At 40.1% G+C, this 20,992-nt stretch overlaps 1 protein-coding gene across 1 annotated transcript in view; it reads left to right on the top strand.

The window, feature by feature from the left end:
* SACS (sacsin molecular chaperone) overlaps positions 1-20,992 on the top strand; it is a 62,718-nt gene that overhangs the window by 19,606 nt on the left and 22,120 nt on the right. The window contains exons 7-8 of the mRNA XM_053563477.1: positions 915-2,403; positions 3,026-3,117. Of these exons, the coding sequence (XP_053419452.1) occupies positions 915-2,403; positions 3,026-3,117 (1,581 nt within the window). The remainder of the gene's footprint in view (positions 1-914; positions 2,404-3,025; positions 3,118-20,992) is intronic.

Here is a 20,992-nt window from a genome sequence, read left to right as displayed (position 1 = left end):
AACATGTCAGAAGCACCCTTGAAAGGCCCTTAGAGGGGTGCCATGATGAGGCATGTCCTCAGTATGGTAAGTCTAACACATCTGCTTTCTCTGCCAGTGTGGAAATACCACCCTGGCTTTGGTTGAAGAACAGATGAAGCAGTTGGTATCAATTTAGGGTCCATGTTATACAAAAAGTATGTATGTTGAAGTCATGAGTAGGATTGGCATGGTGTGATGCTCCCGTGTACATGAGGCCCAGGCAGTGCACTTCATATGCACTCCAGGCCATGTGCTTACTAAATTGCATGGTGGGCACAGTATAGGCTGTACTTCTCTCTCCTACTTTTTTCACAGTCTTCATTTTTTTTTTTTTTTGTTCTTTTTTGTAGAGATGGGGTGTCATTCTTGCTCAGACTGGTCTCAAACTCCAGAGATCAAGCAATCCACCCATCTCGGCCTCCCAGAGTGTGTGAATTACAGGCGTGAGCCACCATGCCTGGCTTACAGTGTACCTTTGAATATTAAGTTTTGAGCATAGGGTACAACTCTGTTCTGTTTTATTGGATTCACGTGGCCATGTTTAATGAGTATTTGAAGATATGGCCTTGGTTTTCCCCCAGATCATAGAAAGTCTCTATGCCTGGCACTTACTATTAGAGTGAATCAAAAGATAAATCATTAGTTTTCATGATTACTTCTCTGGAGGTAGGTGAGCGTGATTCAATTACATCCAGAGAGGTAGTTCAGAGAAGTACATTAGCAAAGGTATAAATTAAATTTGTTATTAGATAAATCTATTCTCAAGTCATTTTATGGTCCCTTCTTTTTCATGTGTAACATTTCAATGGTAATTATAATTATTTATTTGTAATTGCAACTCTTATTGTCCATTACATTTCAGAGTTGATCATGCCTTAAATTTTTCTTTACAGATGTTCCTTGTATCTTCAGTGGTGACCAGATTGGTATGTTAGATCCTCATCAAACACTTTTTGGCCCACATGAATCAGGCCAATGTTGGAATCTCAAAGATGACAGCAAAGAAATCAGTGAACTGTCAGACCAGTTTGCACCATTTGTTGGCATTTTTGGAAGCACCAAGGAGACATTTGTAAATGGCAGTTTTCCAGGAACGTTTTTCCGTTTCCCTCTTCGCCTACAACCTTCACAGCTCAGCAGTAACCTCTACAATAAGCAGAAGGTTCTTGAGTTGTTTGAGTCTTTTAGAGCAGATGCAGACACAGTACTGCTCTTTCTGAAAAGTGTGCAGGACATCTCCTTATATGTCCGAGAGGCTGATGGAACAGAGAAACTGGTATTTAGAGTGACTTCAAGTGAGAATAAGGCACTGAAACATGAGCGACCGAATTCTATAAAAATTCTGGGAACTGCCATAAGTAATTATTGTAAAAAGATTCCAAGCAATAGCATCACCTGTGTAACATATCATGTAAATATAGTTTTAGAAGATGCGAGCACCAAGGATGCACAAAAGACATCTTGGCTGGTGTGTAACAGTGTGGGTGGGCGAGGGATTAGTAGTAAACTTGACTCTCTAGCTGATGAATTGAAGTTTGTCCCAATCATTGGAATAGCTGTGTCTTTATCAAACAGAGAGGATGAAGCAAAAGGAGCAATATTTGATTTCTCAGGAAAAGCATTTTGTTTTCTTCCTTTACCACCTGGTGAGGAAAGCAGAACAGGTCTCCCGGTTCACATCAGTGGCTTCTTTGGCCTCACTGACAACCGCCGCAGCATAAAATGGAGAGAGCTGGACCAGTGGAGAGATCCAGCAGCCTTGTGGAATGAATTTCTCATCGTGAATGTCGTCCCCAAAGCTTATGCCACTCTGATCTTAGATTCAATAAAACGTCTGGAGACAGAAAAGAGCTCTGACTGCCTCTTGTCTGTTGATGTCATCTATAAGCTTTGGCCTGAGGCAAGCAAAGTCAGGGTGCACTGGCAGCCAGTGTTAGAGCCCCTCTTCAGCGAGCTGTTCCAGAATGCAGTGATCTATTCCCTTAGCGGTGATTGGGTCAAGTTGGAGCAGGCCTACTTCTCAGAACTTGATGAAAGTTCGGAATACACAAAAACTGTTCTCAACTACCTCCAGAGCTCAGGGAAGCAAATTGCCAAGGTACCAGTGAATGTGGCTGCTGCTGTTCAGCTCACTGCCGCCTCTGGCGCAACACCTGTGAGGAAGGTGACGCCCGGGTGGGTGCGGCAGGTGCTGAGGAAGTGTGCATACCCCGACAGTGCTGAAGAGAAGCTTCATCTTTTAGAATTTGTGCTTTCTGACCAAGCCTACAGTGAGCTGCTTGGGCTAGAGCTGCTACCCTTACAAAATGGAAATTTTGTCCCCTTCTCCTCATCTGTATCAGATCAAGATGTTATTTATATTACTTCTGAGGATTATCCAAGGTAGAGCTCCCACTCCTGAAATGCTTGCTTTACTCCTAGGGGGCCCCCATCCCCTGCCCACACCGAGAGCCGTTTATTGTGCTATCCATCAGTTATCGGTATAGATTTTATAGTTAGAAAGACTTTTACACAAACACTTTGTCAAAATACTAAAGATGCATTTTATGTTTTAAGTGAAAAAGCTTTCAAATGTTTGTCAGTGAAATTACCCAAGAAGTTGTTTTTCTTTGGAAATTTAAATAACAGCACTCAAAACGATGATTATGAAGCACTAACAGTAACTAGTTCAGATTTGGAACTAATAAAATACTTAGATGAAATTTAAATTAGTTGAAATAATATAATTAATTCTTTATAACTGAGGGTATGTATTGACATTTCAGAAAATAAAATTAATTTTATTCTAAGATGTTCAGAATATTTCTGAATTTGAATGTGGCATGTGATGGTTCATGCTTTAAAGCAAAGCCTAGTTAATATCTAACTAAAAAGTATAATTTGATTTGATGTGTGCATTATAATTTATATGAAATGAAATAGTACATTTAACTGGTTTGAAAATAATATATAATTTTTAACGATTTGTTAGAAGATTAGGATAATTGTTCTTTTTACTTTTTAGGTCCCTTTTCCCAGGTGTTGAAGGAAGATTTATTTTGGATGACTTGAAGCCTCACCTTCTAGCTGCTTTAAAGGAAGCTGCCCAAACACGAGGTAATAATAATTTAAAAAAAAAAATAAACCTCTTTATTAAAATATAAACATTTTTTATGTTTATGTATGGTAACAGAAGACAGGGCTTGTTAGCCCTGTCAAATGAGGAGAGAAAGGTTAAGATCAAATAACACAAATAACAATTACAAACACAAATAACACAAATGAGGAGAGAAAGGTTAAGATCAAAGTTGCCAGGCAGGGTTGGGGGGTATTGTCTCCTACGTTGTCATCTTTGCTGTATTTCTCAACACCACCATTCCCTTCATGGTTATATGTGGTTGTGTTGGGCTTATTTTAGATGGGACCTGCTGCAGGGAAGTATAAACAGATAAAATGAACTTCATAACAGTCAGAAGAGAGGAAAAGTGAAGTCTTAGGAAAGCAGTGGGTTTCTGATAGGTGTCCTATTTTTCGGAAAAGGCAATAATTTGGGAAGAACAATCACTGTGGTTCTAACTTTAATACTATCTTTCAAATTCTGCAGTATGTTTTCCCTGGTAAAACTATCATCTGAATTTTCTCTAAGTTAGATGTTGGCCTGAGAAATTCTAGATTTGTCCCCACGATTAACACCATGAAGTGTATTCTTTGTGATGTGTCTTTTATATAGCATATACTCTTTTCAAAGGTAATGATTTAAGGAAAAGTTGCCAATAATTATACATCTTTATTCATTAAATATAAGTAAAAGGAATTGGAGTGAGAGAGGCATATTGGGTTGCAGTTAAAGTGAGGCTAAAATAAAATGAATGTGTAAATGTTGCATGCTGTAAGGGGTCTATAACTCTGAGATGGTAACCGTGAGACAGATTTTTTCCACTAGATTACTCATTTAATTGTGATTTGTCATCTTCAAAATAGCCCTTTTCAGTGTCTAAGCATAGATTCCTATAATTGCCATATTTTGCTTCAAAGCTTTGGAAATTCCTTTTTCTTTTTTTTTAATTCTCTGTTATATTCTTTTTTAAAATTTTGCTTTGAAATACAAAGAAATACAAAGAAAATACATTTTCTTTATGTACCTTCTGTACATAAGTATTAAGCTTAGTGAAATTTTGCAAAATGAACATATCCATATGACTCAGATCAGAAAACAGAAGATTACCACTCAAGTGTAACCATGATCTTGGCTTTTAACAGCACAGATTCATCTCCCTAGTTAGTGTGATTTCATAAAAGGAATCACGCAGTGTGTATACTTATGTCTGGCTTCTTGTGCTTACTGTTATGTTGGTGGAATCCATCCAGATTGTCTCATGTTGCTATTAACCGTTCTTTCTCATTGCTGTAGTGTTTTCTTTTGTAGTATATTACTTTCTTTTGAAGAGAATACATTTGTTGGTAGCAAATTGTTTTTGATGTGATAATCAGCCAAAAATTATTCAGAGCCAAAGCAAGTGAGGAGGGTAAAGGTCAGCAGAGTAAATACTGCTTTTGGTCAGGATTTCCAAATATCCTGTGGGATAGAGCATAGCCACAGCTTGCTTCTCTAGCCCTTGGTGGATGCATCCCTGTTAAATTTTTAGGGATGAATTAAATTCATTAATTAACTTAGGTAATTTTCTATCTTTCAAAATTAAGTTTTCCCACCTTACCTGTCTCATCTACTGGGGATTCAGGTTTGTTACTTTGGGGTCATATGGCAAAAACTGTTTTATCTCTGGTTCTTGGTTAGTTTTCTTTGGATCATTACATTAGATGGTCTAGCATTTTTCATCACTTATGTGTAGCTCAGTACTCCCAGAAATTGTCTTTGTGATCGCTTTTCTTTATCTAAGTTTAAGTTTTAGGTTGTCATTCTCTTGATTATTTTAACTGATCATATACGTAATGAGTAACTGCTTCTTGAGCATTTTCCAAATTATTTTTATACTATTTGTTCTAGATAAAAATTAGCTTTTTTTTTTTTTTTTTTTTTAATAGAGACAGAGTCTCACTTTATGGCCCTCGGTAGAGTGCCGTGGCCTCACACAGCTCACAGCAACCTCCAACTCCTGGGTTTAGGCGATTCTCTTGCCTCAGCCTCCCGAGTAGCTGGGACTACAGGCGCCCGCCACAACGCCCGGCTATTTTTTTTTTTTTTTTGGTTGCAGTTTGGCCGGGGCCAGGTTTGAACCCGCCACCCTCGGTATATGGGGCTGGCGCCTTACCGACTGAGCCACAGGCGCCGCCCTAAAAATTAGCTTTTGATACAACTTTATTACCATTAATAGTTTTACTGTTTGGGGAGCATGTTGAGGTAGGGAGTTCAGGGGCCCCAGTAAGTCACACACTGCATTCCTTTCAGAGAAGAGGAAAGCAGAGTTGTTGAGCAGATATCAAAAATCACTGCTGTCAGTAATAATTATGATGTTGGAGATTATGGCTTATGGCAGGCAGTGGACTCCCAGTGAACACCAGAATATTAAATGGATTAGCTCACTAATTAATCCCAGGCAGCTCTGGAAAGCCACAGCCTTCCTTATGTGGGGCTTGCCCATTTGAAAAGTAGCATGGAGGAGGCAGCTCTGAGACACCTGAGCATATTCAGTTGCTCTTTTTAAATTTCTAAATGAAATTTAGAAAGGCAGTAATCATCATCTCGCTTTCTGGTGATGTGGGACACATGGTGGGTATTAATGAGTGTGGCAGAAGAGAGGCGGAGGGTATTATGTGTATGGAGCTCCCTTCATGTGGTAGAGAATTTTCCAAATATATAACCATTTGATAGTTTTTGCTTAAATAACTGTTACTCCATTGTTTTGCTGACACAGAGCTCTGTGGACAGGTTTTTACCAGTGATCAGTAAAAACCAGTGGGGCAGTCTAGAAAGTATTGCTGCATAAAATTAAAATACGATGTTTTTCCTTCTGTAATTCTGTAGCTCACACAAAATCTGTCATTATTTGATAATTTTTTGATAATTTTTATCCTTTACTTGGATCACATTTAAAACCCTTAGCCAAATACTGAGTTACTGGTTGTGTTTTTTTTTTGCAGTTTTTGGCTGGGGCTGGGTTTGAACCCGCCACTTCCGGCTATGGGGCTGGAGCCCTACTCCTTTGAGCCACAGGCGCGGCCCACTGGTTATATTTTCAGTGTTCCCTTCTATTGCCCTCTCCTAGCAATTAAATATTTCACTAATCTCCCATTTCAGGGAGAACAGAACAAACCTGGACTCTGACTTGCTTTCTTACATTCTACCGTAGTCCAGCTTCTGGACAGAGTGGTCTTGTTTGTATTTCCTTATTATTTATTATCACTGCAAAAAAACTTTCGCTTCCACTATTGTTCCACTAAAATTGGCTGAAATCACCAGTTAATGATTTTTGTGTTAATAAATACAGTGGCTTTTCTGTTTATTTTACTCAATCTCCTTGAAGTTCTGGTACTGCCCTTTGAAGCCTCAGTTTCTATGAGCCTTGGTGTCTTTTGCCTGCTTTTCAGAATTATTGGTTAATTCTTTATTCCTCAGTTCACCCCTAAAGATGGCTTATTACTTACTTGACTTGAGTATATTCATCTGCTCTCATGCATGTTAACAATCTCCATATCTTCAGTTGCTACTTTAGTCTGAAGAGGGATAGTGCAATAGAGATTAATAATATGGACTTCATAGTTACACAAATCTGGGCTCAAACTACTGTATTTATTGTGTAACTTTGAACAAATTTTCCATCTTCCTTTAGCCTCTCTTTTCTCATCAATAACACAGTAATACTGGGGGTGCCAAAAAAAATCTATACGCATTTTAAGTGATGTTGTCTGTGTGTTACTTTTCATTCACTATAATCAGAAGTGTAGGTAGCCACCTAGAAAGCCTCTAGTCTACAATTGCCGAAGTCAAATGTGACTTATATCTTTTGTTATTGGCATATATTGAGTATTACAATTTTATTTTATTTATTTATTTATTTATTAAATCATAGCTGTGTACATTAATGCGATCATGGGGTACCATACACTGGTTTTATAGACCGTTTGACACATTTTCATCACACCTGTTAACATAGCCTTCCTGGCATTTTCTTAGTTATTGTGTTAAGACATTTACATTCTACATTTACCAAGTTTCACATATACCCTTGTAAGATGCACCGCAGGTGTAATCCCACCAATCACCCTCCCTCCGCCCACTTCCCCTCTACCTCCCCCCCCTTTCCCCGTATTCTTAGATTATAACTGGGTTATAGCTTTCATGGAAAGCCATAAATTAGTTTCATAGTAGGGCTGAGTACATTGGATACTTTTTCTTCCATTCTTGAGATACTTTACTAAGAATAATATGTTCCAGCTCCATCCATATAAACATGAAAGAGGTAAAGTCTCCATCTTTCTTTAAGGCTGCATAATATTCCATGGTGTACATATATCACAATTTATTAATCCATTCATGGATCGATGGGCACTTGGTCTTTTTCCATGACTTAGCAATTATGAATAGGGCTGCAATAAACAATCTGGTACAAATATCTTTGTTATGATGTGATTTTTGGTCTTCTGGGTATATACCTAGTAGAGGAATTGTAGGATTGAATGGCATATCTATTTTTAGATCTCTTAAGTGTTCTCCAAACATCTTTCCAAAAGGAATGTATTAATTTGCATTCTCACCAGCAGTGTAGAAGTGTTCCCTTTTCTCCACGTTCACGCCAACATCTCTGGGTCTTGGGATTTTGTGATATGGGCTAATCTTACCGGAGTTAGATGATATCTCAAAGTAGTTTTGATTTGCATTTCTTAAAGATGAGCATTTTTTCAATGTCTGTAGGCCATGCGTCTGTCTTCTTCAGAGAAGTTTGTCTTCAAGTCCCTTGCCCAGCCTGCGATGGGATCACTTGTTCTTTTCTTGCTTATACATACGAGTTCTCTGTGGATTCTGGTTATTAAACCTTTGTTGGAGACATAACCTGCAAATATCTTCTCCCATTCTGATGGCTGTTTGCTTGCTTTACTTACTGTGTTCTTGGCTGTGTAGAAGCTTTTTAGTTTGATCAGGTTCCAGTAGTGTATTTTTGAAGCTGCTTCAATTGCCTGGGGGGTCCTCCTCATAAAATACTTGCCCAGACCGATGTCTTCACGGGTTTTCCCTGCACTCTCTTCTAGTATTTTTATAGTTTTATGTCTTAAGTTTAAATCTTTAATCCAGTGAAGAGTCTGTGTTAATGGTGAAAGGTGTGGGTCCAGTTTCAGTCTTGTACAGGTTGCCAGCCAGTTCACCCAGCACCATTTGTTAAATAGGGAATCTTTTCCCCACTGAATGTTTTTAATTGGCTTGTCAAATATTAAATAATGCTAAGTAGCTGGATTCATCTCTTGGTTCTCTATTCTGATCAGACATCTACTTCTCTGTTTTTGTGTCAGTACCATGCTGTTTTGATTGTTGTGCCCAGATCTCGAAATACCCCACAAAGACCACCAAGGAGCCGAGTCCGATGCAAAAGCAAAAGAGCTGTTTTATTGCAAGCTCGAGCTTGGGACCCCGGGGTCTTCATTACAATGGATCTGAGCCAGGAGCCCCGAGCTCTGGAGCAGGGGTTTTTATGGTCCTGTGCAGTGGGTGGGCGTGCACAGCTTGAAACAAAGGGGGCACTTCTGGATTGGTTAGGTGGGCGGGGGTCCCTGATTGGTGGGCAGTTGTCTCATGATTTCAGGGAATTGCCTGGGCTTGCCTGGAAGGTGAAACTTACTGAGTGAAATGGGGGGGGGGGGGCGAAACTTAACTCCTAAGATGGCGCTGGTCTGGTTCTTTCATTTCCCCCTCTACTTGTAAATTCGAAGACCCAATCATGGGTCCGGTACCATGTGTGTATCTTCTCTAGCTTTCTGTCTGAAAGGGGCCGATACTGGTTTCTTTTTTTTTTTTTTTATTGTTGGGGATTCATTGAGGGTACAATAAGCCAGGTTACACTGATTGCAATTGTTAGGTAAAGTCCCTCTTGCAATCATGTCTTGCCCCCATAAAGTGTGACACACACCAAGGCCCCACCCACCTCCCTCCTTCCCTCCTTCTGTTCCCCCCCCATAACCATAATTGTCATTAATTGTCCTCATATCAAAATTGAGTACATAGGATTCATGCTTCTCCATTCTTGTGATGCTTTACTAAGAATAATGTCTTCCACGTCCATCCAGGTTAATACGAAGGATGTAAAGTCTCCATTTTTTTTAATGGCTGAATAGTATTCCATGGTATACATATACCACAGCTTGTTAATCCATTCCTGGGTTGGTGGGCATTTAGGCTGTTTCCACATTTTGGCGATGGTAAATTGAGCTGCAATAAACAGTCTAGTACAAGTGTCCTTATGATAAAAGGATTTTTTTCCTTCTGGGTAGATGCCCAGTAATGGGATTGCAGGATCAAATGGGAGGTCTAGCTTGAGTGCTTTGAGGTTTCTCCATACTTCCTTCCAGAAAGGTTGTACTAGTTTGCAGTCCCACCAGCAGTGTAAAAGTGTTCCCTTCTCTCCACATCCACGCCAGCATCTGCAGTTTTGAGATTTTGTGATGTGGGCCATTCTCACTGGGGTTAGATGATATCTCAGGGTTGTTTTGATTTGCATTTCTCTAATATATAGAGATGATGAACATTTTTTCATGTGTTTGTTAGCCATTCGTCTGTCGTCTTTAGAGAAAGTTCTATTCATGTCTCCTGCCCATTGATATAAGGGATTGTTGGCTTTTTTCATGTGGATTAATTTGAGTTCTCTATAGATCCTAGTTATCAAGCTTTTGTCTGATTGAAAATATGCAAATATCCTTTCCCATTGTGTAGGTTGTCTCTTTGCTTTGGTTATTGTCTCCTTAGCTGTCCAGAAGCTTTTCAGTTTAATGAAGTCCCATTTGTTTATTTTTGTTGTTGTTGCAATTGCCATGGCAGTCTTCTTCATGAAGTCTTTCCCCAGGCCAGTATCTTCCAGTGTTTTTCCTATGCTTTCTTGGAGAATTTTTATTGTTTCATGCCTTAAGTTTAAGTCCTTTATCCATTTTGAATCAATTTTTGAGAGTGGGGAAAGGTGTGGGTCCAGTTTCAGTCTTTTACATGTAGACATCCAGTTCTCCCAGCACCATTTATTGAATAGGGAGTCTTTCCCCCAAGGTATGTTCTTGTTTGGTTTATCAAAGATTAGGTGGTTGTAAAATGTTAGTTTCATTTCTTGGTTTTCAATTCGATTCCAAGTGTCTATGTCTCTGTTTTTGTGCCAGTACCATGCTGTCTTGAGCACTATGGCTTTGTAGTACAGACTAAAATCTGGTATGCTGATGCCCCCAGCTTTATTTTTGTTACAGAGAACTGCCTTAGCTATACGGGGTTTTTTCCGGTTCCATACAAAACACAGAATCATTTTTTCCAAATCTTGAAAGTACGATGTTGGTATTTTGATAGGAATGGCATTGAATAGGTAGATTGCTTTGGGAAGTATAGACATTTTAACAATGTTGATTCTTCCCATCCATGAGCATGGTATGTTCTTCCATTTGTTAATATCCTCTGCTATTTCCTTTCTGAGGATTTCATAGTTTTCTTTATAGAGATCCTTCACCTCCTTCGTTAGGTATATTCCTAGGTATTTCATTTTCTTTGAGACTATGGTGAAGGGAGTTGTGTCCTTAATTAGCTTCTCATCTTGACTGTTATTGGTGTACACAAAGGCTACTGACTTGTGGACATTGATTTTATATCCTGAAACATTACTGTATTTTTTGATGACTTCTAGGAGTCTTGTGGTTGAGTCTTTGGGGTTCTCTAAGTATAAGATCATGTCGTCAGCAAAGAGGGAGAGTTTGACCTCTTCTGCTCCCATTTGGATTCCCTTTATTTCCTTGTGTTGCCTAATTGTATTGGCTAGAACTTCCAGCACTACGTTGAATAGTAAAGGTGACAGAGGACAACCTTGTCTGGTTCCAGTTCTAAGAGGAAAAGCTTTCAGTTTTACTCCATTCAGTAAAATATTGGCTGGGGGTTTGTCATAGATAGCTTCAATCAGTTTTAGAAATGTGCCACCTATGCCTATACTCTTCAGTGTTCTAATTAGAAAAGGATGCTAGATTTTATCAAATGCTTTTTCTGCATCTATTGAGAGGATCATGTTATCTTTATTTTTGCCTCTGTTAATATGGTGGATAACGTTTATGGACTTGCGTATGTTAAACCAGCCTTGCATCCCTGGGATGAAGCCTACTTGATCATGATGTATAACTTTTTTGATGATAAGCTGTAATCTATTGGCTAGGATTTTGTTGAGAATTTTTGCGTCTATGTTCATGAGTGAGATTGGTCTGAAATTCTCCTTTTTGTTTGGGTCTTTTCCTGGTTTTGGTATCAGAGTGATGTTTGCTTCATAGAATGTGTTGGGGAAGATTCCTTCTTCCTCAATTTTTTGGAATAATTTCTGCAGTACAGGAATAAGCTCTTCCTTGAAGGTTTGATAGAATTCTGGAGTGAAGCCATCTGGACCAGGGCATTTTTTGGTTGGAAGCTTTTTTATTGTTTCTTTGATCTCAGTGCTTGAAATTGGTCTTTTCAGGAGCTCTATTTCTTCCTGGCTGAGTCTAGGGAGAGGGTGTGATTCCAAATATTGATCCATTTCTTTCACATTGTCAAATTTTTGGGCATAGAGTTTCTGGTAGTATTCAGAGATAATCTCTTGTATCTCTGTGGGATCAGTTGTTATTTCCTCTTTATCATTTCTGATTGAGGTTACTAGAGATTTTACTTTTCTATTCCTTGTTAGTCTGGCCAATGGTTTATCTATTTTATTTATTTTTTCAAAAAACCAACTCCTTGTTTCATTAATTTTCTGAATGATTCTTTTGTTTTCCATTTCATTGATCTCTGATTTGATTTTGGATATTTCTTTTCTTCTACTGAGTTTAGGCTTAGATTGTTCTTCTTTTTCCAATTCCATAAGATCTCTTGTGAGATTGTTGATGTGCTCTCTTTCTGTTTTTCAAATGTAGGCATCTAAAGGGATGAAGTTTCCTCTCAAAACTGCTTTTGCAGTGTCCCACAGGTTTTGGTAGCTTGTGTCTTCATTGTTGTTATGTTCAAGGAAGTTAATGATTTCCTGTTTTATTTCTTCCTGCACCCATGTGTTATTCAACCGAAGATTGTTTTGTTTCCATGCCTTTGTGTGGGGTCGAACGTTTTTGTTAGAGTTGAGTTCCACCTTTAGTGCCTTATGGTCTCAGAAGATACGAGGTAAAATTTCAATTCTTTTGATTCTGTTGATATTTGTTTTGTGTCCCAGGATATGATCAATTTTGGAGAATGTTCCATGGGGTGATGAGAAGAATGTATATTCTTTATCTTTGGGATGGAGTGTTCTATATGCATCTGTCAAGCACAGTTGTTCTAGGGTCTCATTTAAGTCTCTTATATCCTTGTTTAATTTCTGTTTAGAGGATCTGTCCAGCTCTGTAAGAGGAGTGTTAAGGTCCCCTGTCATTATGGTATTATCAGATATCATATTGCTCAGACTGAGTAAGGTCTGTTTCAAGAATCTGGGAGCATTTAAATTGGGTGCATAGATATTTAGAATTGAAATGTCTTCTTGTTGTATTTTTCCCTTGACCAATATAAAGTGGCCATCTTTGTCTTTTTTGACTTTAGTTGCTTTAAAACCACATGTATCTGAAAATAAGATTGCAACTCCTCTTTTCTTCTTAATTCCATTTGCCAGAAAAATTGTCTTCCAACCCTTGACTCGGAGCTTTAATTTGCCTTTTGAAGCCAGGTGTGTTTCTTGCAGACAGCAAATGGATGGCTTGTGTTTTTTAATCCAGTCAACCAATCTATGTCTCTTCAGTGGGGAATTCAAGCCATTAACATTTATTGAGATAATTGATAAGCGTGGTAGTATTCTATTTGTCTTATTTTGTGAGAGTCCATTGCTTAGTTTTATCTTTTGCATCAGTGTGGAGGTTTGGTTCTGTCCTTTAAGTTCTGAGTTCTTACTTTGCTGCTGATCCATTATGACAGTCAGTGTTAAGAAGAAGTTGAAGTATTTCCTGTAGAGCTGGTCTTGTTGTGGCGAATTTCCTCAATGTTTGTATATCTGTAAATGATTTGATTTCTCCGTCAATTTTGAAACTTAGCTTAGCAGGGTACAGAATTCTGGGCTGGAAATTGTTCTGTTTAAGTAGATTAAAGGTAGATGACCATTGTCTTTTTGCTTGAAAAGTTTCATTAGAGAAGTCTGTGGTCACTCTGATGGATTTGCCCCTGTAGGTCAACTGGCGCTTACACCTGGCAGCTTGCAGAATCTTTTTTTTTTGTCTTGACTTTGGACAGGTTAATCACAGTGTGTCTTGGAGAAGCTCGGTTAGAGTTGAGGTGACCCCGGGTCCGATAGCCCTCTGAAAGCAGTGCGTCAGAATCTTTGGTGATATTTGGGAAATTTTCTTTTATAATATTCTCTAGTATGGCTTCCATTCCTCTGGGGCATTCTTCTTTCCCTTCTGGAATTCCTATATGTTGGAACGCTTCATAAAGTCCCATAATTCTGACAGTGAACGTTCTGCTTTCTCTCTCTTCTTTTCTGCCTCTTTTACTATCTGAGTTATCTCAAAAACTTTGTCTTCTACCTCTGAAATTCTTTCTTCTGCATGGTCTAACCTGTTGCTGATACTTTCAATTGCATATTTATGTTCCCTGATTGACTGTTTCATTTCCTTCAGCTCTGCTATATCCTTTTTATATTCTTCATATCATTCATCTCTGATTTGATTCTGTTTTTGGATTTCCTTTTGGTTATTTTCCACTTTATTAGCAGTTTCCTTCATTGTTTCTATCTTTTCTTTCATTGTTTTCAACATGTGTATTCTAAATCCCCTTTCTGTCATTCCTAACATTTCTGTATAGGTGGAATCCTCTGCAGTAGCTATCTCATGGTCCCTTGGCAGGGTTGTTCTGGACTGGTTCTTCATGTTGCCTGGAGTTTTCTGCTGATTCTTCCTCATGGGTGATTTCTTTTATCTGTTTCCTTGCCCTAATTTTCCTTTCACTTCCTCTTGCTTTTTAAGTTCTCGTGTCTATGGACTAAAGGTTACAGGACCAGAAGGGTGAGAAGGTTTAAGAGCAAAAAAGGGATGAAAGAAAGGAGGACCGAGTGATAAGGAAAAAAAACAGAAAAATAGAGAAAGGAGAGGGGGTGGGTAAAAGGAATATTGACAAAAAGAAGATTGGCACAGAAAGAGGGAGACAGAGCAATATAGGTGTACAGTAGGGTACTTTGATACAGCTTTAAAAAAAAAAACCACCTTCTGGGGGTGCCCAGTTGGGTGGTTCCCTTGAAGTCAGCAGCTCTTTGCTGACCTGATCAGACACAGTACCCCACCTCCACCAAGTAGAGAGGAAAGAGAAAAATGCTATAAATCAAACCAAAACAAGCAAACAGAAAACTTTACGGGATAAAATTGGCTGGATAAACCAAATAATAGTGGTAGAAACACTAACAGAAATGAAGTTCTAATTATTGAAATAGGCAGCAATGGGAAATTATAATTAAACTAGAAAAATTGAGAAAGGAAAAGGATCCGTATGGAAAAGGTTGAACTTAAAAAACAAAGCAGCAATCTACAACATCAAAATAATCAAAAAAAACAAAACAACCAAACCAAAAAAAAAAACAACCAAAAACAAAGCAGTATGTATATGTTATTGAATATTGTCTGGGCAACACGTGGTCTTCTGGGGTATGAGATGTTGATCACAGTTCTGATACGACTGGAGGCTGCTAGTTTCTCAAACCCCAGCAGGTAGACACCCTAAATCTCTCTTAAGCCCACTTAAAAGGCAGTTTGAACTTGTTCACTTACTGAGCAGAAGCTTTCTCAGGGAAGTGCTTGTCGCTGGAATCACTGCTGAAGTGGCTATCCACTTACCCTGTGTGTCAAAACTAGTCTCCCTCTGCCCCCGAGGGTTAGGGCTGCAAGGCGGCTCAGACCCTGCGCTTAGGCTACTTGGTCGCTGGGTTACCAGCTCCCACCGAATTCCAGCTCTGGGACCCTGAGGGCGGAGCTTGCTGGGGCAGATCGTTCACAATGTCTGCCTGTGACCCAGAGCCAAACACTATTAGCTCCATCTGGCTCAGCGGCTAGACAAAGGCCCTAGACAAGGGCCAGAGTTCTCCGCACTCCCGCTCAGGCTCTCCCCAAGGCAGTTCAGCTGAGTGCCAAGTCCAAAGACACCAAAACAGTTCACAGGTAAGGCCTTTCTGGTTTGCAGTCTCGCTGCTACTGAACTTACAGTTGCAGGCGGGTTAAGACGGATTGAACATACGGTCCTAATTGAACCCACTTGCCGGTTTTCCACTGTTTTAGTCCTCCTCTTGGGGTTCAGAAGTCTCTCGCTGACTCCTTGTATCCTCTCAGGGGTGATGATAGGCAGATCCCACCAGCCAGAGATGCCTGGAGTCCTATATCCCCAGACTCACGGTGCCCAGGTGCAAGGAAGCTGTTACTCGGCTGCCATCTTGCTCCGCCTGGGGCTGTAGTCTCGATACTGGTTTCTTAAGACCAGTAGTTGTACGGCTCTTGCATGGTCCTGTGCAAAAGTGATGAGCTTATTGATAATGCAAGGGCCCACAGTCAGGAGTAGGAGTAATAACAGTAGGGGACCAGCCAGGGCTGGTGTCAGTGTTGTTAGCCAAGAGAGACTTACACCAGTTCTGATTATTTTCTCTTTCTAATTTACGCTTGTACAAGCTGTCCTGCACAGGGGCCATTGATTCTTTCATTATTCCCGAGTGACCAGTGTAAAAATAGCATTTTTTACTTAGAGCAGCGCACAACCCTCTTTTTTAAAGTTCAAAGTTTAATTAAGGCAAGTTGTTTTAGGAGTTTCCTCAGGCTTCAGCCGTGCATTGACCAGCCAGCTCCCAGTATGTGGCTGGAGTAGGGCATGTTGGACATGTCAGGATGATGGTGTAAAGTTCTTTCTACCTTGGTTTCAGGGGGACCAGGTTCTGATTCCAGACATAGACTTGGTCCTCTTGATCTTCAGAGTGACAAGATGTACGGTCACAAAAGACTGGAAGTCCTTAAAGGGTGTTGCTCTATATGACTGGATTCCTGGGGGTACCGCTGGTTCTTGGCACGCATTGAACTGGCTGCAGGTGATAGATACACTGTAGACTGACAGTTTTGACCAGGGCTGTCAGGTGGGAGATGTAGAAGTACTGACTGGCCCAGCAACTTCATCGAATACTCCTGTCACTACGGTGGCTCTTAGAATCTGGGGAACTGTTACTTGTCCGTCTGGCATCTTTATTTATCCTCCCTCTGTTTCCTGGCTCCCCTCTGCTGCCAGCTATTCCTTTTTCTCCCGGGAGTAGATAGGGGTGAGCTCTGGAACCCATGGGATGAGGAGAACCACTCGCGACACCTGGTAAGGCTGGGATGCAGCCCTTTTTGCCTCAGTACTAACCCTAGTGTTCTCTTTAGCGATGGTGGAAGCATTTATTTGATGTCCGCGACAGTGCATAACTGCCACCATCTGGGGTTTCTATACTGCCTCTAACAACTGAAGTTACCTCCTGCTGATACTTAATGTCTTTTTTTTTTCCAGAATTTAGTAGTCCCTTCTCCTTGTACAGTGCTGTGTACTTGGAGAGTCAGAAAAGCATTTAAATTTTTCCCTTGACTTGGTTCTAAGGTTCCAGTCAAGGCAATTAGCTCAGCCTTCTGAGTCAGTGTCCCTTGAGGGAGGGGCTTAGCCTCCACAGTTTCTGTTAAGGTGACCACCGCATACCCAGCCTGCTGCTAACCTTGTGCTGTCACGTAACTGTTTCCATCTACATATAAGTTCTAGTCTGTATCTATCCAGGGCTGGTCACACAAGTCAGGTCTGTTAGAGTACACATTATCTATAATTTCTGTACAGTCATGCTTAGTCTCTCTTCTATTGACTGGAAGGAACGTGGCTTGGTTCAGAGTGTTGCATTAGAGAGTCAAAAATGTCCCTTAATGTCCATTAAATTGACCACAGAGTACAGTACTTTCACTCTGAGATCCTGCCCAGAGTCAGCTTATTACCTTCTTGCATGAGGAGAGCAGCAGCTAGAGCCCGTAAACAGAGTGGCCATCCTTTTGCCACTCTACCTAACTGCTTAGAGAGGTAGGCTACTGGCCTTGGCCAGGACTTAATCAACTGGGTTAACACACTCACAGCCATGTTATCTTTCTCTGAGACGTATAGAGGACAGGGCTTGGTCAAGTTTGGCAGTCCCAGTGCAGGTGCAGCTATCAGCTTTATTTTTAGCTGGGAGAAGGCATGTTTCTGTTTTCTTTCCTACTCTGAGGGCTTTCCCTCTTCTCTTTTAGTTGTCTCATACAAGGGCTTAGTTATGACGGCAAAGTTGGGGATCTAAAGATGACAGAAGCCGACAGGGCCTAAGAATTCCTGAACCTGCTTTTGGTTCTTGGAGGTGGGGAGAAAATTAATGACCTGCCTCTGTTCCTTGCCTAGATTCTTTCTCTTTGCTGAATAGTAAATCTTAGATAATGTACTTGCTGTTGGCAGACCTGGGCCTTCTGCTTAGACATTTTATAGCCACATACCTCTAGATGTCATAAAAGACAGTCCATGCCTTGGGTGCAGCCCTCCTGGGTAGGGTGTCCTGAAAGGAGGTCATTGACATATTGGAACAGCACACATTCTGATTCTTCAGTCAGGAATTTCTGGAGGTCACGATTCAGCGCTTTTTTTTTTTTTTTTTTTTAATTCGTGGGTGTTTTGAACCCCTGTGGCAACCTGGTCCATGTGTATTGTTTCTATGTCTGGTCTCTTTCACTGGAAAGCAAACAGCTTCTGGCTTCCTAGAGCGAGCCTTACACTGAAAAAGGCCCCTTTTAAGTTCAGACAAGTGAGCCACTTGGCTTCTGCTGGCAGCAGATTCAGCAGAGTAGAATGCAATGTTTACAGTTATATCATTTACTAAGAAATTCTAGATAACATTTAATATTGCACAAGTTTTCCAGTGTAGCCAACAGGTGACTTTTGTTGAGTCTTAAGGTTTCAGAGTAAATATAATTATTATATAATTTTATACTTTTTTGGCCAGTCTTTTAGTCTTATTTAATAGATCAATTTAATAAAACAGTTATGTCTCATTTTACGAGTTGACAGTACAGACAAGGCTGGGATTGTCTGGGCCTACTGTCTGGGATATAGGTAGGCCATAGCCTCTTTTTCCTCCTTTTAAACTATTTTTCTCTCTTCTATTTCTTTCTTTACTAAAGGCAAATTTAGTAGAACTAGCTTATTTGCCGAAATAAACTCTACCTTTAATATACGGGGTTTTATTATTTGTATAAAGTGCAGTAAGAATAATTAATTATTAGCCATTTAGGCTCTTTTTTCCATTAAAATTGGCTTTGCTGGAACCTTTTATAAGGAATCTCAGGCTGGACTTTTTGAAAGCCTTTCAGAGCCCAGGTTTCATCTGTGTCATTAGATACCTGTATGCATTGGGTAAATCCCTCTTCTCTTGAGGTCCCCAAGCACATTTTGATTTCCGGACCCGTCAGCAAGCGACCTTCATTACTTACCACCGATGAGGAAATGTTACTGATGGGTATCTGGCTAGTTTTCCAAAGGGCTTTTTTTATTGGCCTTATAAAGTCAACCTTAATTCCTTAACACAGTCTGGACACCTCTGGAAATGTTATTCCAGCCAAAGCCTTGGTAAAATAACCAGTGCCTTCATTATGTTCTATAGAAACAAAACAGATTCTTATTGAACTTATGCAAATAACTGTATTGTTAGAAATTAAGAATACTTACAAATGGCTTTCAAATTCTAGAGAAATCAAGGGGAGATAAAAATACATGTTTCAAACTCTGCTCATAAGTACATACATTGCTTTCAAATAGCTCGAAAGACAGAAAATTATTTTCTTGACTTCTGAAAAACAGAACACAGAATCAACAATATTTCGAACAAAAAGCCATTACAAACTAGTCCAGTTACATGTAACTGATTTCTGTTTTTTATGAAGTTAAGTTAGTAATATTTATAGACATGTTATCTTTTTAACGAAAGTTCTAAAAATCTGCTTTTAGTCCGAAGGTATTCAATTTTTAAAAACATCAGTAATTTGAATTCGAGAGAATTCGTTGGCCTCTCTTAATATTTCTTTTCTTTTTTAGGACAAACTTTGGACTTGGTCAGTTACAAAAAACACTTTTGTTAGATGAATTAAAATTATTACCAATAATATATGTTAGGACAGATCAATGTCTTATATGTTAGGTCTTATATGACCAGTCTTATATGTTAGGTCTTATATGACCAGTGCTTTATACATTGGAACATATATAACTATAATCCACACAAAATTAATAACCATTTCATATTTGACAATGTTTCTTATATATATTTAATAAATTAAACAAGTTTAATTTGTTTTCTCATGACTTTCAGTGGTCTTAATATTTCAAGAAGACCAAATTTGAAGTTGTTGTTGTTGCCCTGGGCCAAGTTTGAACCCGCCAGTCTCAGTGCATGTAGCCGGCGGCACAACCACTGCTCTACAGGCACCAAGCCCCAGATTTAGAGTTTTGATTTTGGAAGGTTTATCAGATATCAAAGGCTTAAAACATTTGTTTAAATAAAATTACAAGCCAAAAGATTTTAAAGGAAATACATAGTCAACTAGATCACATGTAAAACATCTTCACAAATTCCCTTTTATGAGCTTCATTTAACCTTCACAGACAATCTACAAACTTCCTAAACTTTCTTTAACTTTTGCCCTGCCTTTCACTTCTTTACACAACCATTCTGTTTCAGGACAAAATTTATCACACAAGATTCTTTCTTTACACAATGCCATTCTCTTTTCTGTCTAATTTCTCTTACTCTCAAAAACTTACTTTCTATAAAACAGGATCCCAGTTTACCATGAAGTCACCCATTCACTCAGCTAAACTGATAATTAGAAAGTTTAAAAGGCAAGAATCTTATCCTATGACAAAGATTCAGTTTGTAAAAATATTTTTCCATTTATACAAATTACCAGTGTCAAAGGGCCAATAATAAAAGGTTCTTAGCTTTGGGCGGCGCCTGTGGCTCAGTCGGTAAGGTGCCGGCCCCATATACCGAGGGTGGTGGGTTCAAACGTGGCCCCAGCCAAACTGCAAGCAAAAAAATAGCTGGGCGTTGTGGTGGGCGCCTGTAGTCCCAGCTACTCAGGAGGCTGAGGCAAGAGAATCGCTTAAGCCCAGGAGTTGGAGGTTGCTGTGAGCTGTGTGAGGCCATGGCACTCTACCGAGGGCCATAAAGTGAGACTGTCTCTACAAAAAAAAAAAAAAAAAGTTTCTTAGCTTTATCCAGGCGTTGAGATACGCCAGCGCTGCTGCCGGGGGGCTGTAACACTTGGTAGGTGGGCCCAACCAGCGAAGGGTGGGGCCCCCGAGCCACTTTCCTCACAGGGCCTTCTGAGCCATCTTGGAGCCACCAGCTTTGGCTAGTCACTGGCCAGGGGCGGTTACCTGCCATGGCTTTCATGCCAGTCTCCGACTCGTGAACGTGTTAGACTTCTTGGTCTGTGTTTCAAGACTGGTGGGGTAGGTAGCTGACATGGCCACTGACCCTATGTGCTCACTTGGCTTTTTTCTTGAGTGGCCCTTGGAGAGAAAAAACAGTCCTCCAGGCCCAAAGGCACAACCCACCCCTGCCCCCACCCTCACTGTGTCCCGCCCCGGAGGGTTAAGGTGAAGGGGGCGGGGGAGCAGTCGGCTGTGGGAGGGGTGGCCCACCCCCCAGGAGAGCACCGTCGCAACTCCCGTAGGGGGAGATGTTCAGCGAGGGGTGATATGAAGGAGGGAAAAGTAAATCTTGGTCTGCACTATCCTGCAAAATGGAGTAAAGCGGCAGAAGGTTTG

The sequence above is a fragment of the Nycticebus coucang genome, chromosome 15, assembly GCF_027406575.1.
Source record: "Nycticebus coucang isolate mNycCou1 chromosome 15, mNycCou1.pri, whole genome shotgun sequence".
Classification (NCBI taxonomy): Eukaryota; Metazoa; Chordata; class Mammalia; order Primates; family Lorisidae; genus Nycticebus; species Nycticebus coucang.
This window is presented reverse-complemented; position numbering and strand designations above follow the sequence as displayed.